Source organism: Vicugna pacos, chromosome 2, assembly GCF_048564905.1.
Source record: "Vicugna pacos chromosome 2, VicPac4, whole genome shotgun sequence".
Lineage (NCBI taxonomy): Eukaryota > Metazoa > Chordata > Mammalia > Artiodactyla > Camelidae > Vicugna > Vicugna pacos.
In genome coordinates, this window is record NC_132988.1 from 11,274,018 (window position 1) to 11,301,263 (window position 27,246).

Genomic DNA, 27,246 nt, shown 5'->3' on the forward strand with positions numbered 1-27,246 from the left:
ACTCAGATTTCGTATCATGTAATGATTCTCATAAGTTTTCATGATCACCACCTTCCTACATTCAGAACATTCTGATATGTAGTTAACAAATTAATATCACATCTTATTTCTTAAGGGATGTGAGCCTGCTCATGCCAAAAAAAAAAAAAGAGAGAGAGATGACTTTCTTCCATTTACAAGATAGAAACTCATATTAATCACATGCACCTAATCAGTGTATGTCACTTGCATAGGAAACAGAATCATGTTAAGAGAGTTTCCTCATTAGTTTTTCCAGTATAAGATCACAGACTCTTGGAGATGGAAGGGACCCTACAATGCAGCTTCCTTATTTGGTGGAGGAAGAAACTGAGGCAGGAAGGGATTTCGTGACTTCCCTAAAGGTACATAGTTGGTAAATGGCATAGTTGGACTTGAACCCCATCCTAGACTTGTGATCTGTCCCTGTCCTGCTCCGTCTCAGACTACTTTTTGACTTTTTTTTCTCTTTATTGCCTGTTTGAGCCTTACATCAATGTATGAGATACACAAGGCAGGTGTTTTTATGCCCACCCACAAATCAAGAGATGAAGACCCTAAGAGTCTTTCTGGTTTGCTCAACGCATAGTAGTAAACCTGACACTTTGACTTCTCAAAGTTCCACTTTGAAGCTCTTTCTGTGATTATGGCTTTAAAAAAACAAACAAAAACTAAAGACAAAACTATAATAAACATAAGTTCCACTAATTCAGCTAAATAAGATGGAAAAATGTGCTCTCATTGTGACTTCTTATATAAGCCTATTTGAGATAATAATTATCTGTTGATTGATTTACTCTCTTCAATTGAATAAACAGAATTCAGTGAAATCTTCCAAAGTAGGTACTTTTTTTTAAAGAACTGTTTTAGTTGTCAGTATGAGATAGACAAATTCAAAATATCCATCCTATTCCTTTCCAGTACACTCAGTATAACTTAGTTACCAGATTTGTGTGCCTAATGTCTTCTGTTTGGTGTATAAATTTCTATAGTCTCACAAACAGAATATAGGAGAGACGCTGTAAGTATCAGTAACCAATGAGACTGACATTGAGTTCCTGTAGGTTTTGGTCTTTCTCTGTTTTTGAGAAAACTACCTGTATGGACCCCATGTTTGATGAAGGTCATGATTTTGTGCTTGCTTTTGTTTTTAACTTACCCCATGGCTCACAATTTTAGTAAAGACCTACAGATTATTTTCTAACCACAAAGTACTACTTGGTGAAGAACATCCCATCTTTTCCAGGAAGTTTGGTTCTAAAACTAATCATTGCTTAATTAGTAGAGGAACAAGGTTTTATGTGTATATTAGATTTTAATTAAGAAAAGACCTTGGTCTTTACATTCCCTTATTAGTCTATCAATTAAAAATATTTCAACCGAGCAGTTCCCTCTATTTAAATAAGCGACAACATAAAGCACCTGGACAGACAGTATTGCATGTTATAATTGGTATGTGTAAATCTAAGCCCTCATAATTAAGACATAAAATAATGAGAGCTTTGTAAATGACTCAGCATTTATTTTTTTAAAGTTATAGTTGATCCCCTGAACTGGTGGTTTATGATAATTTGCAAGTGTCATGAAAAAAAATGAGAGCCAAATAAACACTCCAAAGTATTAAAATCCAGTATCAGAAATTTTAAGCTGGTAAATATACGGGCAAAGAGAACTGTTGATTTTATTTAGTGTTTTATTATTTATTACATAAGTAAGTGTGCAGATTTATATGTAATATATGTATTATAGAGCAACATTTTCTGGCCCCTCGGCTTTTAATAGACAGCTGGGTCTATTTAAGAATGTTGGGTTCAAGTAAATGAGTTTTCTAGCTCCTCTTTATGTCGAATGTTTTTAAAAGGTTTTGAAACATAGAGTATACAGGAGACACCTAACCCTGAACACCCCTCTTCTAGGTGGTGAGTGCTTATTCAGAGAAACTTACCAGCTTCTTCCTGGTGTCTAGTAGAAGTTATTTTGCTACACAGAGCTGGCCTTGAAAGCCAAAAATATAGTCTCTGGCTCAGGAGAGGCTTAGTAAAATGCATATACATGGACCTGGTTCAGATGGAGAAAGACATTTGTGTTTTGTTTCACTTCCCTGCCTAAAATCTTTGACTGTCTTTCCACGGCTCTTTGGCTGAAGACCAAACCCTTGTGATGGTCTCCAGGCCGCGTGTGACCTGCGCTGCGTACATACACAGACACAGAGGACAGATTGGTGGTTGCCAGAGGTGAGGTTGGGATGGGGTGGGTTAAATGAGTGAAGGGGGTCAAAAGGTGCAAACTTCCTGTTGCAAGTTATAAGTAAGCCCTGGGGCTGCAACGCACAGCATGGTGACTATAGTTAACAATATCATATAGTGTATTTGAAAGTTGCTGAGAGAGTAAATTATAAAGGTTCTTATCACAGGAAAAAATGTGTAAATATTGTAATAAATATGTGTGGTGACGATGTTAACTAAATTTATCACAGTAATCATTTCACAAGAAATGGATATGTCAAATCATCATGTTGTACATCTAAAACTAATACAATAGTAAATGTCAGTTACATCTCAATAATAAACAAACTGAAAGTCCATCTCATGAAAGTACAGTGAGTTTTAAAGTTTAATACTGGGACAGAAATAGACACTCAGTCCAGCCCAGAGTACAAAAATCTGTGGGAACATACGTGGAAATACAGAAAAACAACCGTATAGAGCAAGCAAGGCCAGAGACTTTGTAATTACATTCCCAAGGTCAAATATTGAGAGCATGACCCCACAGTGATGGAGTTATTTGTCCAGACAAAGCCCAGCTGTCTGGCTCCTGAGACTCCTCAGAAGATGGTATTCCATATTTAAATTATTTTATCTTCAGACGTGGATTAAGCCAGCTCTTTCTAGCGATGTGTCAAACTGAAGGCCAACGATCAGGTTATAGTGAAAAACCACAACCATCATGGGAACTGAATTCTTGAGGCTTCGTGTCCAGGGACGCTGTGGAGAAAGCCAGGTCAGTCTGGGAGAGTTTACGAGGGAGCACTGAGTTGTGAAGATGGGAATGGGACCGTTTTAATGTTTAGTGGTACCAGGTTAACATAACCCGATGACCCTTCTCCATCATAAGGATGTTCTGGCCGGTCAAAACTATGAAGGCCTGCTGGCTCACAGCGCTCTGCATTACTCTGCGTCTCACTGGGAGGCTGTCCTCTCCTCTCTTCTATGGTCTGGACCTGGATGTGTGTGTCTAGAATTTTCCTCTCTTTTTTCCTACTTTTCCTGAACTCATCAGCCATCATTTGGGTTATTTAAAAGTGCAACAAAGAAGTTTAAACTTATCTATTGCAAGAAATTAGCACATTTTAAAAGATACGTTTCAGATACAATCAAGTTTGTCAGCCACAGAGTCACAGTCTCATGTCTCATTAAGGTGACTTTGCATTTGTTTTCCATGAAGTGGAAATGCAAAGGGCAAATCCATGCAGTGACCACAGCGATGACTACAGGTTGTGCACGCCTTCGGGAAAGAGCTCTGGAAAAATCCAGAATAGTCTGGGAAGGGACCATGGATCGTGGAACTTGGTCTGAACCTCGCACGATAGCTCAGATTTGGATGAGCAAGAGGGAGAAGGACGGATAGTGATTTAGGAGAAGCGAACAACATAAATGAAGACGTGGAGAGGGAGAGCATTTGTAACAAGAAATTAAAATGGAAATTTGGGCCGGGATACTAAGTTTTGGAGTAAATTCCACATTCCATAGGGATCCTAGCCTTTATGCAGGATGTACAAAGAAGGTACCTGAGAACCAGTTTCATTATTCTTCTGAACTTTACCGACCTTGTCAAAAGTACAAAAGATTGATAAATTGGAGATAAAAGGGTTAATAAGTTGGAGAGAGCTGCTGTTGATTTGTGAGTTCCCCCAGGTTGGGTACCTGTATTTTACTAGCCAGAGAACTGAGTGTGTTCCCTGGAGTTCGGGGCTAACAGACTCCAGTCTGTCTCTCCCCTGAAAAATCTAGAGCAGGAATGTTGACAGTGGAATGAAGGAGAGGTTTCTGGAGTGAAGACAAACTGCTCTCCAGGAGTTTGTGGGGCAGAGTACTTGCGGTTTTCTCCTGGATGTGGGTCGTCTGTGACTGAGAGAGCTGGTGAGGAGCTCTGTTAGGTCCTACCTGGAGAAGGGCCAGAGGGTATGGTCTGAGCATCGCCAGCTTTTCAGGGAAAGAGTGAGTGAACGGTCAGAAGAGGGATGTATTCATTTCTGTTAAGGCAGCCTCAGATGAGAAGAGGGAAGCTTTCTCCTGCAAAAAGCCATGAAAGCACTCAGGAGAGAAAGCGTTTTTGGTTTTTTTTTTTAATTGAAGTATAGTCAGTTACAATGTGTCAGTTTCTGATGTACAGCGTGATGTCCCAGTCATGCATATATATACATGTATTCATTTTCATATTTTTTTTCATTAAAGGGTATTACAAAATATTGACTATGGTTCCCTGTGCTATACAGAAGAAATTTGGTTTGGTTAGCACTTGGATGAGAGAAGGTGATTTTTAAACAAGTGCCCAGGCCTAAGATCACAGACCATGAGTGCCTGTCAAACGAAAATGTTCCTCCTTTCCTCCCCTCCTTTCCCATTGCTTCAGTCCTAGATGGTCCAGAAACCCAAGAGGAGGAGGAGGAGGGCAAGATGAGGAAACAGAGAAAAAGCCAGCGACTTCTTCCTTGCAGCCCGTGCCCCACCTGAACTTTCACTCAAGTTTCGGGTTTTGGTATTTATGTGGACATGTACATTCTAAGGATTAAATTGAGACTGTTTTGTGACTTTAAGCAACAGAAGGAATTTCAATTGGTTGCTAATGATTGTGGAAGTTGTAGGAGCTTCCTGAATTTTCACAGAAGGGCAGAAAAAGAACCATTGGCTGGACAACATAAAATAGGAGAAAAAAAGGCGGTTCAAGACTGCATCCCATGAATTGTGCTTTGCCCAAACACTTGTTACACATATTTATGACAGTAAGAGATGAGCGTATGTAAAGTGGAGAGATGTACTACAGAATGATGCACAGCTATACTGAGTACGGGGGCTTATGAAGGAATTTAAAAGCTTGAGAAAGTTTAAACTTGTCTGTTACAAGAAACAAGGAATAATAAGGTTTTTGAGCAGCAGCGTGTCATGGTGGTATTTAAGGAAAATGGGAGTAGTGTGGTAGGTGAATTAAAAGACTAGAAAATTTGAACAGAGAAAGTATATATTAATTAACAGAAAATATATAATAATATATAAATTATCATTATAAACTAGGGGTAAAGTAATAAAATTTGTACTAAGGAGATAGTAATAAAAATAGACAGGAAAGAGCTAATCTGAGAATATTTTAAAAGGAGAATAAAATAGGAATGGTGATTAACTTGATTTATAAAAGAGAGAGGATGAGTCATACGTAATTCCTTAATTTTAACTACATGATCAATGATCCAGCTGATGTCAAGTTGACAAGTCCCCCAGAGGAAGTGCCAACCTAGATAAAGGCACAGAACTTAATTCAAGTGAGAGGACATGGGGAGATACATGGGTAAAGTAACAGCTGAAGTCACAAAACATACGAATATTTTGATGAAAATAATATATAGCAGTGGTTTTCAATAGAGCACATAAGAATTACTGGTAGAGAGCGTTAGAAACACAGTTCCTCCATCCTTCCCCACTTCTATACTCTTTCTAGAAATCAGAGTATCTAGGTTAGAGCCTGAAAGATATTTGTTTCTATGAGTAGCCAAGGTGATCTTGATGCAGGCGGCTGGGGACACCCGCTGAGATCCTTCAGAGAGTAGAACAAAGGCCTTGTACTTAAAGAGAGAAGTGCTTAGAAGTCTGAGCAGTAGGAAGGACCTAGAAGTCTGAGCAGTAGGAAGGACCGTGGTCAGAGCCCAACGAATTGTTAGGAAAGGCAAAAAGATACTATAACATAACCAAAGGAGAGAGTCAGTCCAAGAGCACGAGGATATCGTGTATCAGATAGACCTTAGGAGTCAAGGGGCGTGAGGATGGAGGTGACATCCAGTCGCCCATCTTTCAGTTGCATCCTATCCATATCTTTTTGCTTCAGTTATGTTTCTTATAAACAATATATGGTTGTACAATTTCTGTCTTTTAACTAGAGCATTTTGTCCATTCATATTTTCTGAAGTCTTTCTGAGTCCAAACCTGTCTCATGTTAACATATTTCCTCGTATGTTGTGTGATTTTCCTACTGCAGGCTTGGATCTTTATCTGAATGAGTTCTTTGAACACTGGGTGAGTTCTTCTGGAAAGTGTTTTTGCTTCTCTTGACCAAGTGCTCTAGGGAAGTAATGGTCTGTATTGTTTTAAACTAAATTCTTAGCTCAAAAATTTTCACATCATCCTACATTGTGGATTAGGCTACAAGCTGGTATGAAGGCTGGCTTATATTTAGGAATGCTCAAAGGGAGTTTTTACCCCTCTGTGTAGCACCAGGTTTCAAGTCAGATGTTCCTTGTGGAAGCAGGGGTTTGTTTCTAATTTTCTCTTACACTGAAACCTTTGTGGATCTAATTTTATCAGAGGAACTGCCCTGAGATGCTCCGTCTCCAACTTGCTCCCATCTCCAAAGGCTCTGGTCTTGTCTTCTGCTCCTAAGTTCCACAAAGTCATTAAAAGAAAAGTTCAAGGACACGAGGGTCTGGTAAATAATCTGAAGGTCAAAGCTGAATTCAGGGTGCTGCATATTCCCACTGTTCCTGATATTACTTAATTTTTGAAGTGCTTTGTTGTCAAATTTTTATTGCATTTAAGAGGATGCATTTTTATATTTTTCACAACCCTTGCTTTCAGGAGGAGGGTTGGCCAGTGTACCTAGTCTCAGAAAACAGTTGTTCCCTTTAGTAATTCTTTCAGTGACGGTTTTTAAGAGGTAAATTATCTGTCTGTCTTGGTCTTATTTTATGCTTGTGACTAGTCTGTGGTACCTATTTTTCAATCAAATACCAGTCTAAACATTGCTGTGAAGGTGTTTTTTAGATGTGATTAACATTTAACTCAGTAGTATTTTGGTAAAGCAGATACTTTTCCATAATGTGGATGGGCCACATCTGATCAGTTGAAGGCCATAGGAGAAAAGGCTGTGTCCCCCAAGAAAGAGACTGCTTTCAGACCAAGACTGTGATATTGACTCCTGCAGGCATTTCTGGGCTGCCAGCCCTATAAACTCCAGACTTGAGATCCCACATGAGCCAGTTCCTGAAAATGAATTTCTCTTCTCTCCCCCCCCCCCCGTCTATCTTCTCTCTCTTTTGCTTTCTCCCTCTCTCTCTCACCTCTATCTCTATCTCTCTATTTCCATTATTGGCTTTTGTTTCTCTGGAAAACTCTGACTGATACAATGTTCATCCTTTAAAATAGCTTTTCTGGGTAGAAAATTCTAGATAGGCAGTGGTTTTCTTCCAGAACTTTCACAATATTACTTCATTAACTTCTGACCTCTGTTGTTGCCATTGAGAAGTCCGCTGTCAGTCTAAATCTTATTCCTTTAGAGGTTCTCAGTCTTCTCTTGTTGCTCTAAGATTTTATCTTTGTGTGTCTTTATTCAAAGATTTCACTTCTGTATCTAATTGTCAGTTTCTCATTTTCCTGTTGATGCAAACACACTCCCCTCAGAGGGGCCACCACCAGCTGCACCAGCCTTGCAGTGGCCCCTTGGGCAGTAAGCACCACCCTCACCGTGCCTTCCCCCAGGTGATCTGAGCCCCTGCTGGCCTTGCCACTGAAGGTTTGAACACCACCTGTGAGTCACTCTCTCTCAGACATTTGAATATTAGCTGCAAAGAGATGCTTTGGAGCATTGGGTACCATCCGTTCAGTGCTACCCCAGAACTCTGAGACCCATTGCAGCTCATCTTCCTCTTCCTTGCGGCAGAGGTAGTACCACTGCCTCTCCCTTTGTGTTTCTGCAGCCTTGGAGAAGCTCCCTGCTTCCTGTAGTTACTACTCCTCTGCCCCTTCTTACTCCTTTAGCTTCACATGCAAGTGTAGTCAATTTCTTTGACTAAATAGCCTCTGAAATTCCTAGAGTGGTTTCTGTTTTCCTGATTGGCTCCTGACTGAAACAAGTACTTGTCATACGTTTAGATAAACAAAAAAGGATATGAATATGTAAGCACACGCATCTCCGAATACATGACTGAGCGGCCCTGCTCGGGTCTTTCCATCATTGACCGTTTCGTCTCAGTGCAACAAAGCCATGCACATCCAAAGACAAGTGTGTTTCCCACTGGTGTTGCCTTCCTTTGGTTTGTTATTATTAGTTAAGTACAATACTTTCGTTTCATAAACTTTTTTTTTGACAAACTTTAGAAATCCTAAAATTTGGGGCTTCTGAACGAGTTATTCAAGAATTGAACATTTTCAGACAGTAACTCATCCTGTCTAAGATTGCTGAGGGGTTATCGTCCTCCTGATTTATAAATGAGGAAGGTAAAACCATGACAGTCCCTGGGCATTCACACAAATCAATGACATTCATGATGATATGGAGAAAGTAATTGGATCTTAGCATTAATGAATAGGTTTCTTCTTCATGCATCATTGACTCTCCCATAGTTACAGAGGAATTTTGGATAGATCAACATTTATATTATATATATATACACACACATATATATAATACACACATATTAAAAATATATATACACACAAACATGTATATGTAGGTATATATAGATATTTGTGTGTGTACATGTATGTACATATATAAATGTGTGTGTGTATATGTGTGTGTGTACATGTAAGTAAAATATCTTACTGCAGAACCCTAGAGCAGTGGCCATCCTTCTAAGACTTTGGTAAAATGAGACCCAGAGGGGTGAGATAATGGGCATTTTCTTTTACAACCTAGTGAAAAAATGAAATTGGAAGGAATTACCTTGTATGGTCAGGCACTTATATAATGTTATTTGTTTTAAAAGACTTGAAATTTTTTTCCTAAACAAGGCACTCCCCTTTGGGAAGTTAGACTCCTGACCCTGCCCCACATGAATTCATTTCTGTGAATGGCTACTAGATGCAAAGTTCCACGCCAAGCGCTGGTTACAATAGCTTACATTGTGCGGTGCTTCACTGTTTACACGTAGCTTTTAAGTGTGTTGCCGCATGCTCGGCTGAAACTGCCAGTTCTTACCAATCAACTTTGTTGGCGTTTAGTTATTGATCCGTTGGTATATGTTTCTTCCATGTGAAATTTCTTGACAAAGTCATATTTGTGTAACCCTCTGTATCTGCCACGTGTCTCTCTTTCTCTTCCCTTTTCCTTCCCTTCAAATTTGTTGACAACCAGCAGTATGACAAATGAGGTGGACATTCTTCAGTGAAATTTGGTTTAAAAAATGAGAAGGCTAATTTTGCTACAGGAAATAACATTCTGTGTGGCGTCAAGGATAAAATAATGAAAATAATGTATAACTTGTGTGTTGCATTTGACAATGCTCCCCATTGTCAAATCATTGAGACCCCAAACTTCATTATGAAATTATCTCCATTTAAAATACCAGTTTGGAAATTTGGGGATGGGGCTCATTAAACCCTAGATGATTTTTACCAGAGATAATGCTTTTAAATTGAGTGAATATAGTACAGATATTAATTTTATTAGACTTCACAATACGCCCATATGTTGTTGGGGCCCATTTTGCTAGTAATTTGAGCGTTGGTAACATTATTTTTGTTTGCATCTGGGAATCACATGTAGATAATTTCTACAGAGCACGTTTACCTCAACCTCAGGGATTCATTTAACTGAATCCAGCTTCTCCTAAATATCTTCATTTGCTTCTTCTGACATTTCCATTGTTGTGCATCCTTGAAGACTTTTATGTAATAAAAAAGAATTCTGTTTTTGGAGAAGACTTTTGTGCAATTATTTTAAAATACATATTTTAATGTCCAGTCTAGATCTTCACTATAGTATGCAAGTATACAAGTTTTAAACAGAGGTGGTATAATTTTTTGGTAATAAGCGTATCTTCTTTTTCTGAATATCTTTAACATTACATATACATATATATATAATTTCTAATTACAAAGTTCACATTGTGCTTTATTTAGCTCGAGCTGCTGTAACAAAATACCGCAGACTTGGTGTTGTAAACAATGGACATTTATTTCTCACATTTCTGGAAGCTGGGAGTCTGAGATCGAGGTCCTGGCTGATTTAGTTCCTGGTGAAGACTCGTGTTCTCACATGACGGGGAGAGAGTGAACTCTCTGTTGTCTCTGCTTACAAGGACACTAATCCTTTAGGATCAGGGGTCTACCCTTATGACCTCATTTAACCCTAGTTACTTTCTTAATCCAAATACAGCAATGCTAGGGGTTAGGCTTTCAACGTATCGAATTTTGGGTGGATACAATTCAGTCCATAGCGCATATGCTCATTAAAACTACAGTAACGTACGAGTAGAAAGTGGTCTGTCCCTAATCTCACCCCACCGAGATGAGCTCTCTCCATAGTTGCTCAGACCCTTCCATATTTTCCAGTGTGCCTATTTCTGTGTGTGTGTGCACACAAGGTGTACGCACTAGTGGTTATGATTTTACGTTACATATTGTTCCGTAATCTAACACTGCCCCTTAGCAGCACTTCGTGAATTTTTCACAGTAGAGATATGCCATTTTTTAAACGTTTAAGGATTACCAATTTTTTTAACATACTGGATTATACTATAGATTCTTCTTTACAACTCATTTTTCATATAAAACATAACATATAAAATTTTAGATGAGAACATGTATCTTTCGTTTATTCATTTTGGGAGCTACATAGTGAACCTTTCCTACTGTTCTTGAAGGACACTAAAGTCGTTTGCAGTGTTGCAAAGGACAGCCTGTCCATTTATTTCAGAGCCCTTATGTATATATATTATGTATGTTTACAGAGCACCTATGTACATATATTTTATGTATATTATATATATGTATATACAGAGCACTTATGTACATATATTATGAAATATACAGGGTATATTTCTAGGTTCTTGAATATGAATAATTTCCTATTGGATAAACATTGCCGACATGCCTTTTGGACAGTGTACACCCTTTATTAACCCTGCATATTATCACTTAAACATTTTAGCAAACATTGGAGGTGAAAACAAGAGGAAGCTGTTTTTAATTTTGCATTTCCGTTATTTTTAATGAGTTTGAGTACCATCATATTTGTTCCCAGCTTATTCTTTATAATCTGGGTTACCTGCCCTTACCCACTGCGAACCTGACTTTTGGTTTATTTGTATTCTTTCACCTTCCTTATAGAACTCCGTATTTATTATGAATACTGAGTTGTTTATGTATTTTCAAAACGCTGCCTTTTGATTTTATTTATAAGCCATCGAGTAAATGAATGAGTAAGTGAATGAATGCTAAAAAGATAAAAACTGTTATAGTACAATGTGGTAAATTTGTAACAGGCCACTGTGGGATCACAGGAGAGTGGTAGCGAAAGCAAAGTGGAAGCTAAGAGAAGGCCCCCTGTACCACATGAAACTTGAGCTGTGCTTTCAAATAGGGGTAGAAATCATTCAGTCAAAGAGGGTGAAGAAGTTGTTCCAGGAGGGATATACGGCGATCCAAATGGAAAAAGCAAGGTCTATCCTGGAAGTTAGAAATAGTCCACTGTGTCGAGAGCAGAAGGCCCTGTACAGAGAGTGGTGAGATGGGGCCACGGAGGTGGGAAAGAGCGCTAGCTGTTGAGTGGCTTGGTTGTTGTGATGAGGCATGAGGATGTCACCTGAAAGCTGCGCGAAGCACTGATACGTCTAGATTTGGATTTTAGGGAGACAATTCTAATGCAAGTCTGAAAAATGGTTTAGAAGGAGTCAGTCTGAAGCAGGAAGACCAGCTTGCGGTCTAGTTGATAATCTCTTCATTGTCATAATCACCAGGAGTGATTTCTCAATAATATTTCTCAATAATTGAATATTTCTCAATAATTGAAGCTGAGTTAGCTCTGGAAGATTATACACACAGGGAGTGGGGAATAATTGGGGGTAGAGAGACTTTTCATTTTCTTCTGCAGACAGACACTTTTGTATTATCTGAGTTGTGGTTTTTAATCAAGCATAGACTTGACTGGAAGCTAATCTGTTATTGAAGGGAAGGATCTGACTTAGAAATTAGTGTGCTGAGTATTGAGAGCCTTGATGGAACACCAAACCAGTGTGGACACCAATTTTCACATGGCCGCTAAAAGCTGGTGTGATAATGTTTGGTTACGTTCGGATTTTGTAAGTATTCCAAGAAAGAGTGTTCAAACTCTTCCTTGTTACAGTCGGATTGTCTCTGGAACCATGTGTTCCCTGATCAACTTGGAGCGTGCTCAGGAGAAAGGAACTGCAAGTGAAATGACATAAAATCATGTCAGATAAGAAGAAAATGGGGATGTTGTGCCTGGGGCAGGTCCAGTGAGATACTTGGCTTTGGTTATTGATGACATGTTACGCCAAAGAGAAATAAGACAGATTTCACTAAATGTCCGAGGGAGACAAGAACAAGGAGTTGGAGTTATAAGAGGGCAGATTTGACTTAAAATAAATAAATTGAATGGATGTTACCTTTTTATGCCTAGAAAACTGATCATTGTTTTTGCCAAAAGCTGCAGAAATCCTTCATTTCACTAATACTTATGGCCAATTGTCCAACACACCAACGAAGAGAATGGAGTTCCTTGAACAAGAGAGCTGCCCCACACAGCCCTGTTCAGGGCAGATGTCAAATACACCAGAAAATAAAATGTTAGTTTCATCTGTAGACTTAGGGTTTGTGCCTGGGTGGATTGTGATCACCCCACGGCCCTGTGCCGGCCCGGACTACCTCGGATTATGAGGTGTACCCCCCGTTCCGCCAGCCAGGGCTGCTGCTGCGGGAGTAAGGCCTGACCAAGGCAGCACAGTTGATGTTTTCTGGTGACTTGATATACTTCCAAGACGTCTAGTGTTGAAGCTCTAGGAAATGTTGCTTACTTGACAGAATTTGGACCATCCTTTTGTAAAGATGTTCAAGTTCCTTGAGTAGGCAGTAGACGTGTTCTCCAGAGAAATGGAATCAATAGGAGATATCTAAACCTAAAGGCAAATGCGGATAGACACAGAGAGATTTCTCATAAGGAATTAGTCATGTGATCATGGAGGTTAACAGATTCCAAAATTTACAGGTGAGTTGGGTCAACTTGAGACCCAGAGAATCAAGGGTGTGATTCCAGGCTGAAGGCTAGCCATCTCAGGACTCAGGAAGAGCCAGTGTTTCAGTTCAGACAGGGGAAAAAAAAAAACAAGAAAAAGAAAAAGAAAAAAAAAAAACAAACCAATGTCCCAAATCAAAGGCAGTCAGGCAGGAGGATTCTCCCCTACTTGAGGGAGGGCCAGTCCTTTCGTTCTGGTCAGGCCTTCAACCGACTGCATGAGGCCCACCAACAACAGGGAGGCCAGTCTGTTGGACTCAGTCTTCCCATTAAAATGTTACTCTCATCCAAAAACATGCAGCATAATGTTTGACTCAATATTTGGGCACGTCAAGGCCCATTCAGGTGGACACGTGAATTAACCATCATGGCAGCATCAACAGAGCAGGTGTTACTGTTGCTGATCAGTATTTATTGCATGTGATCTGATTTTAATCTCCTCTTTCCCCTACCCAGGGATTATTTACTTAACATCAACTGTTAATCATTTGGAATCCAGTACACTTTTGCTGCTGGTCTGTGCTCGAGATGGTGGTGGCCTCACTTCTGTCACTAATGCCGAAGTCACTATACACATTCTTCAGACGACACTGGCACCTGCTCAGTTTGAAAGGCCTAAGTATACTTTCTCAGTTTATGAAGATGCGCCCGAAGACAGTCCTGTGGGGACAGTGAAAGCAAAGGAGTCCTTGAGTAAGTACTGACTTCTCAGGCTGCGTTGAAGTCCATTATTGGAACATTTCCTGTATTCCCTCAGGCTGTACAGTCTTGAATAAATCTTTTCTTTTCTCCGTGCAGGAACTGAGACAGTTCAATCTGTGGCTTGCACTTTGTTCTTTTTCAACGTGATTTCTAGCCTGCATTTTTTTTCCTAATCACAAAAATAATAGGCACTTTTAACCCACTCTCCAAAACACACATACACACTTCCAAAAATATTTTATGAAAATATATCCTACTGTCTTTGTTGTTCTATAACTACCATTTCCCTGCCACACACCCCCCGCCCGCCTACTTTGTATATCGTGGACAGTTTTCCAAGTAACTGAACATCATTCTGTCTCATTAAAAAAAATTTTCCTAGTATTTCAACTTGGATATAAAATATATTTTATTTAAACATTTTCTTTTACTATGAATTTGAATGATTTGCAGTCATTTTTGCTGGTCCAAATAATACTCAGGCAAATATCCTTACATGACTTACAGAGGTTTCTCTACAAGATAAATTCCTAGAAGTGAATTAATTGCCCAAAGATCTTGTCCTGCTCCCTAACCCTAACCCGTCCTTCCTCCTTGCCTTAACTTTTGGGGAGGGTATCTGTCATTTATTGGTAGGCATCATAGAGAAACATCAGCATAAACTTGACTTTGCTACTTCAGATATATAAAATAGAATATAAAACAGGCATCCACATTTTTTGAAACATCTTTCCCTTTTAATGCAAGAAAAAGGAAGGAAAATGGTGAAAACCGTGGCTTACTCCTTGTCCACTGGACATTACCTTTGTCCACTAGCACATCTGAAACAGACGCTGGAGAGTGGGAAGATGTGACATCGTATGGTCTTCTCTGTGGATGTAATATCCATGAACGCTTTTAGTTCGCAGTGTTTCCACTGAGGTACATTCTTTTGGCATAGAGTGACTGCTGTCTCTTGTTCTTTTTCCTTTCTTTGTTTTCCTTTTTTTCAGATTCCTCAGAGCCAATTTTTTACAGGATCTCCTCTGGTGATCTGGATGGGAAGTTCTCCATTCACCCGTGGCTGGGCACCATTCGAACCCGGAAGCCTCTGGATCACGAAACGCAGCCCGTGGTTGTGCTCACGGTCCAGGCGCAGCTCGGCAACTCCCCAGCCTGCAGCAGCACCGAGGTCAACATCACCGTGGTCGATGTCAATGACAACCATCCGGCGTTTCCCAAAGCCTCCGACGAGGTGACCATATCCTGGACCACCCCGCCCGGCACAGCCTTGTACCGCGCCCGCGCGGAGGACAAAGACAGCGGGCCCAGGGGGTTGGTGCGCTACGCCGTTGCCAGCCAGACCCCGAGCATCTTTTCCGTCGACTCGGGGCTTGGTGTGGTGTACCTCAGCCAGAGCCTGGGGGCCGGGGTGCCCCGGAAGTGCACGCTGACCCTCGTGGCCCAGGATCTCGGCCTCCCTCCTCGGGCGTCTCTGCTGGCGCTGACGGTCGTCATCGAAAAGCAAGAACCAAGCCCGTCGCTGACCTTTGAGCATTTGGTCTATCAGGTGGAAGTCAGTGAGGCGCTCTCACTGATGACCCCAGTGCTGCGGACCCAGGCCCGGCCGCTTGGCCCGCGGCGCGCACGCTCCCGGCCGCGGTACGCGCTCCAGCCCAGCGCGCACTCGGCCGCGTTCGGCGTCCGCCCCGACACCGGCTGGGTCTACCTGCGGCGGCCCCTCGACCATGAATCCACACAAACGTACAATTTTAGAGTGTTTGCCTGGATCCCGGAGGACAGATTGTCGCAAAATGTGAGCACTTCGGTAATTGTTCATGTCCTGGATGAGAATGACAATTCCCCTACCTTCTTGCATGATGTCTTGTTTTTGAAAGTCGAGGAGAGCCCTGTTCCCCAAGGGGTAATAGGCAAAATTACAGCAAGTGACAGAGACGCGGGCAAGAATGGACAACTGTCATATTTCCTTTTGTCTGATGGAAAATTCTTCAAGATGAATCCTAATACAGGTAGCATTTTGTAGCTTGCGCTTATTTCTTTCAAATTGGAATTGACAAAACTCACATCTTTTGGTTATAACATTAGTGCAAACATTAACATAGTTAAAGTGGCAGTTTTAATACCTTATTTGATGATAGTATTGTGATTTTAAAGTGAAGTCAAAATTGAATAGAAATTTCCCCATAATGATTCATACTTCTCTTGCCTCAAACCCACATACTGTCCGTATATATGGTTCTTGTTTTGAATTAGGGGTACAGTCAGAACTGAACTGAAGAAATCCTCAAGTAAAGTCTAATTTCCCCCCAACCATTCTTTTTCATTTGTAGATGTCTTTAAAATTTTTCAAATAATATTTTTTAAAATATAGATGTCATGGATGTAAAACTAGGAAATAATCCCTTAGTTAAGATTACAAAATCACTCTTTTTGTGTATTTTCCCATTCTCATTTTGATGAGGAAACCATGGGGAAAGGGTTAATATTTACACTGAGGTTTTTTTCAAGTCTTAATTATGAAATTAAAAATACAAATGTTCTTGTATTTTAAAATTGATATTGTATAAATTTACAAGGAGTTTATTGAGTTCCTGTAACTGTCCACAAGTGAATTATGTTTACACTGCAACCATATGGCTGGAGAAGCCGAGACCTGGAAAGGTGAAGTAACATGCCCAAGGTCAGGGAGCTACAAAGAAGCGAGAAATGGCCACCACTTTGTACAATCCCAGGAGGCACCATTCATGTCGTAGACTTTGTAAGTGGTGCCCCTTGCTCTACCTTGGAACAGAGTTTGAATTCAGTTCTACTTAGCTTCAGAGTGCCTGTTTTGTGAATTAGGAAAGGCGCCCCTTTCTCCAGCAGATGGAGCCTCACACCAGGGCACAAGACAGGCCTAGATTCTTGCAAACTGGAGCTCAGCGTCCACTGGTTCCTGAGCTCGGACACCCTGCAGGGCACAAACTGCTTGGCTACGCAGGATGGCCCGGCTCGCTCTTTACTGCCCCCATGCTAAGGAGTTTTCTAGGTCTTCTATTTGACACAGGAATTTGTTTTTTGAGATAAAATACACAGTTGGTTCCCCCACGATCTTCTCTGTCCCACAAGTAGTCCAGTGCCCAGACTCAGAAGACCCGGTGTCCATCCCTAGAATTGTATGGCTTTCAGCAAGTAGCTCCCCTCAGGGCCCGGCTTCCTTGCCTTGAATAAAGGAGAGAATTCCTGCCCTGCTCGGCATCCTGCTCTGGGGGTTGAGGACTGGAAGTGTATGAAGGGGCTTGAAAGGCTGCATACTCCTAAACTGTTCCTATTCACCAAGACTGGGGGCAGGGTGGCGGCACAGGGGTTGAGGGCATCCTCCGCCCGTGTCTGTCCTCCACATCCGGGGCTCTGAGCGGTCCTTACAGTGACCAGAACCCCTGCTCCCACAGAGCCCTGCCTGGCACCCCCATGCCCAGCCCCAGGCTGAGCCTTCCGGTCTTTAACAACATCGGAGTTGGTTCATCAAATAAAAATCTGTTTGCCCTTCAGGACGTAGGGTTTTCTGAAGAGAATTACGTTTTGGAACTTTAAAAATGCAGTGATTGGCATCATAATTTTTGTTAGAATCACATTTATAGTAAACACTTTTTTTTTGGAGGGGTAGATAATTAGGTTTATATCTTCATTTTTTAATGGAGGTACTGGGTATTGAACCCAGGACCTCATGCATGCTAAACACACATTCTTCTTTTTTAATTTTTAAAAAAAATTTTTAATTATTTTTTTAGCGGAAGTACTGGGAATTGAACCCAGGATCTTGTACATGCTAAGCATGCTCTCTATCACTGAGCTATACCCTCCCCCCTTCAGTAAACACCTTATAAATATAGTTGCTAGAGTAAACACTGCACTAAAATGTCACCAATTCAGCAACTTATCCAAACAGGAATTTTCATTTCCGTTCCTGATGTCAGTTACTCTTTTGTTTTATACATTGTCCTTTCATTTGGATGAAGAAGACAAAGAATCTTAGAAATGGCGATGTGAGGTAGTAGTTGCTTTCTGTTTACTTTCTCGCAAATAGATATTTTCATAAATGGTGAGGAAATTAATGCTTCGTGGAGCTCTGCAGCAGGAGAGGGGCACCAGAGAGGCCCTTGGCCACAGGCAGAGGCAGTTATGATTTTATGCCTGAGTCTCTGTGGATGAAACATGACGGAAGTTGCCCAGTAGACAGCTCTGAGCAAGAGTATGGAAAATATGCCTTGTAAAGCACGAGGAGTTCTTTGGGAAGCCACTATCATCCATACACATGTACTCTGTGAGATAACAATAAATAAGTCTATACAAAAAAGGACACACTGTTACCTAAGGAAAGCATTTGATTTTCATGAAGATATTTTGCCATTATTTTAAAGTAATGATAACAACTTCCTCGTTCATAATAATTCACAGCTTACAAAATACTCCTTTTTGTTTGTTTTGTTTTTCGGGAAGAGGAGAGGAAGGTCATGAGGTTTATTTATTTATTTATTTTTAATGGAGGAACTGGGGATTAAGCCCAGGACCTTGTGCATGCTAGGCATGCACTCTACCACTGAGCTAGACCTTCCCCTGGAAAAATAATTTTAAGTTGATGACTGTATTAGTTTCCAATAGCCCTAGGAAGCAGGCTCAGAAAGGCCCTTCTGTGTCAGAGGTGGAGAGACTGGGACCCAGGCCTAGAAGTAGTGATGTCTGAGCTGAGGTCTCCCCAGTCTCTCCATTATGCTGTACAGTAGTCTGAAGAGAGATGTGCTGTCATTTGAAATCTTCTAAATTATTACTAAATTCCCACAGTGTATTTTTATCATTTGTTGTCATGAATGCATTCTTGATTGATTGATTTTCCTTTTTCAGTTCCATTAGGCAGAATTATTACAGTTTGATTGCACATACACATTATATTGCATGTAAATGCATATAAACAATATACTGCAATTTTTTTTTAGTTAAATATATGTACTGATCGTTGTTTCTAAGAACAGATTAGAGCTGTAGCTTTTTAAACTTACATAGTTATCAAAGGAATAGAGCCAGCTGCGCAGTAAGAATCAACAGAAGGCGGTAATCCAATCATAAAGGAATTCATTCTTTAGTTGAATGGTTGACGGTAGATCATTTGAAATACAAAGACGGCCAAATGGAAGGTGGCAGGAGAAACTTCAGAATACTTTTTCAACAGTAGAGCTAGATGACTAAGGTATGTGGTCTAGGAAGCTGTGCTTTTCCTCAGAGCTCTGGGTCTGATTCTGCTTTCTGGGGATTGGTTTGGGTGTGGCTCAGAGTGCCACCACGCTAGCACACGTGTCAGCCTCTCTCGTCCTGCTCTGTGCTCCTCAGGTGAACTCATCAGTTGGGTGGCGCTGGATCACGAGCAGCAGGTGCACCATCAGATGACTGTCCTAGTGACGGACCACGGCTCCCCACCGCGAAACGCCACCACGGTGGTTTACGTCTCAGTCACTGACATCAATGATAACAGGCCGTATTTCCCACAGTGCCTCCCTGGGAAGGAATTACACATTAAGGTATGTGGGGCGAAGTAACCCAGCAATGTTTGTAATATTCTTAGTCACTTGTTTTGAGCACCATCTTGTGGTAAGAAGCATGAATTTATCCACTCAGTCTTGGTGTGGACATGAATACATTTCTAGAAAATCTAGAAAATGTTGTCCCATGTCAAGAAAAGCCACAATTAAAAAAAAAAAAAGAAAATGGTTGTAAATGCTAGCTGGGATCACACATTCGAGTTGTTTTATCATAACAGAGTTCTGTCCAAAAATTGTATACAAACATAATGGTAACTTTATTATCAGACATCGATTGTTTTTTCCAGTAATTTCCACACATCTCTTTGTCTAGAGCTCCCTGTGTGCAATTGAAACACATCTTTAAGATGGTTAGTTAAAGATAGGAGGACAATCTGTAGCTCTAAAGTGGAGGGACGTGCACCGAGAGATCATAAAATTTGATCTTTGCTGGCATGTGCAGACACTTCTAATTATGCATATGTAATCTTTTTCATTTTTATGTTTTTGTATATGTCATAAAGTACATAATAAACTAGCATATTACTTTATGTATGTAATTAATAAATGTATCTTGGAGGTACTCATATTTTTTAAATGAATGGGTTATATGAATAAAATGTTTGGAATCTATTGTCCCCAAAATTAGACATTCAAATTGCGCTCATATATTCATATTGAACAACTCAAAAAAGGTACTGAGGAGGTTAATAACTTTAAACTCACCTTCCAAAGTCATATTTAAAGAAAATTTTACTAAAGCAGAGCATTATGGTATTATCCTTATGATTTTTATTATACCATTTTATGTATGATATACAATGGCTTAATTAGGCTCTAAATTTGGATTTCAACTCCACATGTGCATTTCAGTATTCAAAGAAAGTTTCTGTTAATTAATAAGGTATATTTCATGTTTATCTTTAGCATATTTTGGACCTTTCAAAAAATGTCCTGAAAAGGTAATAAATGAGAAGGTGCTAGAATTCTTAAAATAAATCAAACATATAAGATTTTTTAGTCAATTCAATGTCTTTTTCTCCCTCAAAAATAGTTCAAATGCTGCAGATCATTTGTTCAAATTGAGTAAAACACTTAAGTTTGCAATATGGATTCTTTTCATGGATTTACACCTGTATAACATTTATATCGTAGACATTTGAATTACATGTGGATTTAAAAACAGTTTAAAAAATGCTTAGGAGTAATATGTTCTTTCACTTAAAGATTCGTTGATATTTCTTTTAAAATTTCACTGACTAATCTGTAAGCCATTTATTTTAATGACAGGTTCTGGAAGGTCAACCAGTAAATATGTTGGTTACAACTGTGTTTGCAAAGGATCTTGATGAAGGAAGCAATGCAGAAGTTATGTATTCAATATCTTCAGGTAAAAGTTATCATCCATAAAGGATTAAGAACTTTAGTATCTCCTCTCTTGTCTACCAACCATGTCTCCTTCTGGGAAAATAGTTAACATTGAAAATACCACCAAATTGCAGACAAAATACATTTGTTATTTTCTAGAATCACCTTAAAAAAAAAAAGAATTTATAAGCTTAATATAAAATCCTGTGTCCTAAATAGAAACCAGCCAAACAACCATCCAACTTAAATGAATAATTCTCAATAATCTAAAATGCAAATCAACTTTTATTGATAGGAAGTGAATAATCAATAAAAATTGGTATGAAGTCCAGAGACATATGGTTATGAATCCCAAACATCGGTGAATCTTTATGAAGATTAAATATTCTTAAGGTCAGAGTAAATCATACCTAGAAGATGTCACAGATGTACACACATGTATGTGTACGTGGGAACTTTGCTGAGACAGGCTTGTGTTTATCTTTTAGAATGCCCAGGCCCCAAGTGGTTTCCAGTGATTAGCTTTAGTTGACATTGTGTTTTTATACCATTTTTAAAAGACATTCGATGCTTTGTCATGTTTGACACAAACTTAGGAAAGTAAGCGGCAACACTGCCCTTAACCTACAGATAATCTAACTGTCTTCGTGGAAAACCCCAAATATGCTACAGACAAACCATTGGAATCAACAACGTAAACAATTTCTAGGAACAGTGTAGACATACAAAAATCACTAGCACTGAAAAGCTAAGCAGGATTTCACAGATCTCATTCACTGTAACACAGAAAAACCACATGGCGGGAGGCGATTTACTGTAAAGCTAATGAAGTTTAAGCTTCAAGGCTCTCCCGTCACGTGGGTTCCTCTGGGTGGGAGGAGGGGTGCAATGGGCAAATTGTATTTGTAATATTGCCCTATTTTCCATAAAGAAGGACCCTCAAATTTTATGTTTTCCCTCTCCCCAAAATCAGAATCATCTTGATTAGAACCATAAGGAGGAAATTTCAATAAAAGATATTCAAGACCTTTATATAGAAAATCACAAAGTATTAATGAAAGACCTAAAAGCAGAAAGAAATGAAAAGGCAAATCACATTCACGCTTGGGAAGATGACATAGTGGATTGTTCAGGGATAAGGAACCTGCCGCAGATACACACACACACACACTAATAGATTAAACTACAATCTTGCTATAGTATCGTTAGAAAGAAATACAACCATGCTATGTATTATTCATGAATATGTGGACTAGAAAAATACACCCACACTTTAGAACAGGCGAAAAGGAAGGGAATGATATTTGGAGGTTCACACAGGTCCTCTGCTGTACATAAACTCTGTCATTTCTTTAAACATTTTGAAGAAATATTGTGATTTAACCAACTGGAAATGTTTACAAAGGTGTTCATCATATATTTCTAAATGTTTGAAATACTGAATTTTAAAATAAAAATTAGCTTCTAAAATGATACTTGGGGCATAGCAATATAAAAATATGGTGGTATGTTATTCAGACCTTTGCTTTAACTTCATCCAATTGCAAAATAGAGGCAACGACAAAATATAAGATAAGATAACAAGATAAAAGTCAATATAATGGAAATAACGATATATATATGTCAACATTCATGAAAGTTTTCATCCTCTTATGGTGATGAAGTAAATGGATCAAAGCATTGACATCACAACGAGAAGATGTTACATGATTTCTGCTGTATACTCTGACTTTCTTAAGGGCAGGAGTTCTTTTTTATTTGTTTTATTTGTTTATGAATCGCTCATCAGTGGTTGAATAAAGAATCAAAGAGAGCCACTAGCCCAGACATTGTCTGGGTTTTTTGGATTGTTGAAGTGTTCAGATTTTATCAAAGAATGCAAATCTGTTATTGTTAACAGATTTGCAACAACACCGGATGACAATCAGTTTGAATTAGAAAGATCCATATGAACTTGTGACATATTTCAGTGTGCGCAGGTGTGTATTCTCTGTCTGCTGAAAAAGGCCTGGAAACAGAGACTGACCCAGAGCAATGAGCAGCTCTCACATTGAGAATACGACCTCCCAAGACCATGTTCCACTGGAAGGAACTAGGAGTCCTTGGAGAAGTGGCTGACCCTAGGACTTGGACAGGAACTCCCCCAGATGAGTCTGTAGCATTTTGTCACAGCAGATACAAGAACACAGCTAAAGATGACTGAGGTCATAGCAGAAAGACTCGGGAAGCGCCTTTAAGAGGGTCCTAATGTTCCAAGATGGAACAGTTTGAGTATCAGTGAGGATATAATGGCAGTAGGTTGAAACCCTTATGTTTAAATTCATGCTTAATGATTCTTAAAACAGAAATGGAACAAACCTTTACTTATCATAGTTGGAGTACTGAAGGATGTCAGTAAACCAGTCCATTATTTTGAAGACTGTTAATGAGTTTACTGTAAGTGTTTATCCTGACTTTTCCTATAATGAACTGTTCCAATGGGTTATCAATAAGTACAAAAGAGGAGATTTCACTTTACTAGTATATTCCAGCTAATGAATGAAGAAGGGGTCATCATCTCAGAATATTATACTTTGCAACGCTTAATGAGTCTTGATCGGACTTAGACGCCAGCAAGGACTGACATCACACAATGAGACAATCAGACGTGCTTCTGGAGGAAAAACACAAAAGCACTTGTGACGTTGTCTTCCCTCCAAATTGAACCTGAATCTGATTAATTCTCTAGATCTACTTCCCTGTTTAAGGAAAACACAGAAGCCAAAAGAACATATTAAGCTACACATTGGAGACAAACAGCAACCAAATCTAGACTCTGGGAAACTTTGGGATACACGATCCAGTTCCTTCAGCCAATGAATTGCAAGAACAAAATAAAGAGATAGCTGGCAGGAACACAAAGATGGAAGAGATATGCGAATATGGTGTTTATGTTGAACCTAATTTGAGCTAATGAAAAAAATATTTACGAGACAGTTGAAAATTTTAAAAATAACTAGATGTCGGATGATAGGAATCATTGCTAATTTTTGAAAGTCTAATATGGTACCGTGATTATATGAAAATGTTCCTTATCTTTTCAAGATGCATGTTGAAAAATATACGGAAGGAATGGTATACTTTCTGAGATTTGCTTCAAAAGAAGATGGTGAATCTGAAAAGAAAAAAATAGATATGGACGTATATGCATAACTGAATTGCTCTGCTGTACACCGGAAACTAACGCTGTGAATCAGTTACACTTCAGTAAAAATTTTAGAAAAAAAAAGACGGTGATGGGAAATATGTGATGGGGAATAAAATGTCATGAGTTGAAGCCAGATGATGGGTACATGAGAGTTTATTATTAGCATCCTGTCTACTTTTTCATGTTTGAAAATTTCCATAATAATTGTTTAATCTGTTGTGTTTCTCGTCTGTATTGTTAATATCAGTTTTATGTTCATTCTCTCGTAGAGCTTCAGGCAAATGAATCTTCCAAATGGTCCCAGATATATTTGGATTAATTAAATCTCTGTATTCTGCATTGTCAGTTAACTCCAGTCTCTTAATTTTGTGTGTGTGTGTATGTGTATAGAAGATAGTTCTGATCACTTCAAGATTGATGCCAACAGTGGTGAAATCAGAACAGCTACGATACTTTCACATGAGTACAGACCTTCCTACAGGATGACGGTTGTTGCCAGTGACCAGGGAGTACCTTCTCTTCAAGGACAGGCAGTTATTAATATTCAGGTAATACCGACATCATGCACAGTGTGAAAAGATACTTTGAAGAGGTTCTTTTAAGCTTTATATACAAGTGTATAAAGTGAAGATGCATTAAATATATGAGAACTCTCTTTAGAGAGCATTGCAGATGCATGTGTGCATGATACTAAGTGATTTTATTATCACTGGAGAAATGATTAGATTTACATGATTTTTTCTCTTCCTAACAAGATCTTCACCTTCATCACTCTGTGGGCATTCATATTGCTTTGTTTATGAAGAACCAAAAGTGTCTTTTCTGTTACTTTTTCCTAATTGCAAGGACCTGGTAAATTTGCAGGAGAAACTCGAATGTAAACGAATGGCCAATGATAAATTGCATAGATTTTGTAATTATTTTTAAAATTAGAAAAGTCGGTTGAAATTCGTATTTTAAGGCTTTAGTTTAATCATAGTGAGTAAACAAGCTGTGGAAAGTCTTCATAGCAGGAAAAAATTACATCAAAAGCAAGATGACTGATTTATAGGAAGATTTTTTTATGTTCAACCACATGATAGTCAGTAATATCAATATAGGTAGGTGTGCTAATCAAGAATATATGTCCCCAAGAGTTCTGTTTCTAAATTATATTCCTTATTGATTAAGGATATGTGCCTTAGGGGACATTTTTCTCATAATACCTCAAATCTTTGGTTTCAGATAAGCAAAGACACATGACACTTAAATGTAAAAAGATGTCATCATTAAGGACACACGGGTCTCTAGGACTTAGACTGGTTAGGAGGACTAGCCATCCCACATTCTCACTGAAGAATCACAAGGCTACAGTTCAGCCAAACTACAGCCTGGCCTCACCAAACTATCATCATGAAAATGATAGCAAATGGGGAAGTGGGAAGCATTGTGCTTTCTTATCTCCTAGATAGCATGCAATTTTCAATCTTCAGGGATGTGTTGGACTCACATGGTATAAAAAAGACATTTTCTCACCAGTTAACATATGTCTGTCACACAAGTGGAAAGAATTAGCTTGTGAAAGAATATTGATTAAACTACTAAACAATACCCCAAACTGATAGCTCCTTTTTCTTCTTATTTCAGGTGGTACCACTACCCAAAGGGGGAGCTCTCATTTCTCAGAATATTAGGCATTTAGTTCTACCAGAAAACTTGAAGCCTACGAAAGTAATGAGCTTGGTAAAGTCACCTGATCACCTTCAACACCATCATAATGGAAAGTTACACTTCAGCATTGCTGCCAATGACAAGGATGGCCACTTTGACATCAACAGCTCGACAGGAGACTTATTCCTCTCTAAGGAACTTGATTATGAAATGACATCTCATTATCTTTTCAGGGTGATAACTAAAGACTGTAGCAAAAACCCTCCTGTGAACAGCACAGTCTTCCTTAGTGTCGATGTGGAAGATCAAAACGACCATTCGCCGTCTTTCCAGGAGGAGTTCATTGTGATAAGCGTGGAAGAGAATGCCCCCGTCGGGACCCTGGTGCACGTCTTCAATGCCAAAGATGGCGATGGGAGTTTTCTGAACAGTAGAATACAGTACTTCATCGAAGCCCACCACCCTGGAGCGAATCCGTTTCTCATCCACCCCTCTTTTGGCACGTTGGTCACTGCATCCCCCCTTGACAGAGAGAGCGTTCCAGCTGTCGTCCTGACAGTGACTGCATCCGATCAGGCTGTGAACGTGACAGACCGGCGACTGAGATCACTGACGGCAAAGGTGGTGATTCTGGATGTAAATGACCACAGCCCCACTTTTATATCTTTCCCCATCGCCCTTGTCAGAGAGGATGCCCCCGTGGGCTCCTTGGTGCACCGCATAACTGCTCAAGATCCAGACGAAGGAAGGAACGGAAGAGTGACGTTCAGCATCCTCTCAGGAAATGAAAACATGGCCTTTGTGCTAGATGAGGCATCAGGTACCGTATACATCACTGTCATCTAAAGCCTGGGGTCACTTGCTCATTTATTATTCTCATTTTCCTCTGATGTAAAATGGTAGCTCTCAAGATGCATCTGCTTTAAGGAGATTTGACTTGATTTACTGTTTAACTTATGCAGATGATGGGCACGGAGATTGTATTCAGAGAAGCAACAGTAATTGACCTGTTTGTTAATATTGACCTGCTTTGTAGCTAGCTCACCTGTCCCGGGATGAAGATACAGTAGCAAACTTCTTTCACAGGGTAGGAGGTGGTACCAAAAGTGAATCAAGGTAGAACATGACTAGCCAACCACATTATTCAACAACTTTAATATGGAAACTTATCTTTACACTGTAGAGCACAGGGAACTATATTCAATATCTTGTGGTTACCTACAATGAAAAAGAATATGAAAATGAATATATGTATGTATATATATGACTGAACTATGATGCTGTACACCAGAAATTGATACAACATTGTACACTGACTATACTTCAATTTAAAAAAAATACACTTGTAAATAGTTGGAAATAATGTGTTTTTAAATGGTTGGATTGATTTGGACATTAAGGCCCTGACTTCTTACAATTGAGAGATTTTCTTTTTGGTAGAAGCATGTATTCACTGTCAGGTACTCTGCAGAAGTGACGTTCACTGTCACTTCCTTTGACTTACTGTCACCATTTTGCTGGATAACATCT

At 39.4% G+C, this 27,246-nt stretch overlaps 1 protein-coding gene across 1 annotated transcript in view; it reads left to right on the forward strand.

Annotated features, from left to right (window-relative positions):
• Nucleotides 1–27,246, forward strand: part of DCHS2 (dachsous cadherin-related 2) — a 222,326-nt gene that overhangs the window by 121,636 nt on the left and 73,444 nt on the right. The window contains exons 4-9 of the mRNA XM_031670062.2: nt 13,714–13,950; nt 14,952–15,968; nt 19,324–19,511; nt 20,802–20,901; nt 24,457–24,614; nt 25,693–26,536. Of these exons, the coding sequence (XP_031525922.2) occupies nt 13,714–13,950; nt 14,952–15,968; nt 19,324–19,511; nt 20,802–20,901; nt 24,457–24,614; nt 25,693–26,536 (2,544 nt within the window). The remainder of the gene's footprint in view (nt 1–13,713; nt 13,951–14,951; nt 15,969–19,323; nt 19,512–20,801; nt 20,902–24,456; nt 24,615–25,692; nt 26,537–27,246) is intronic.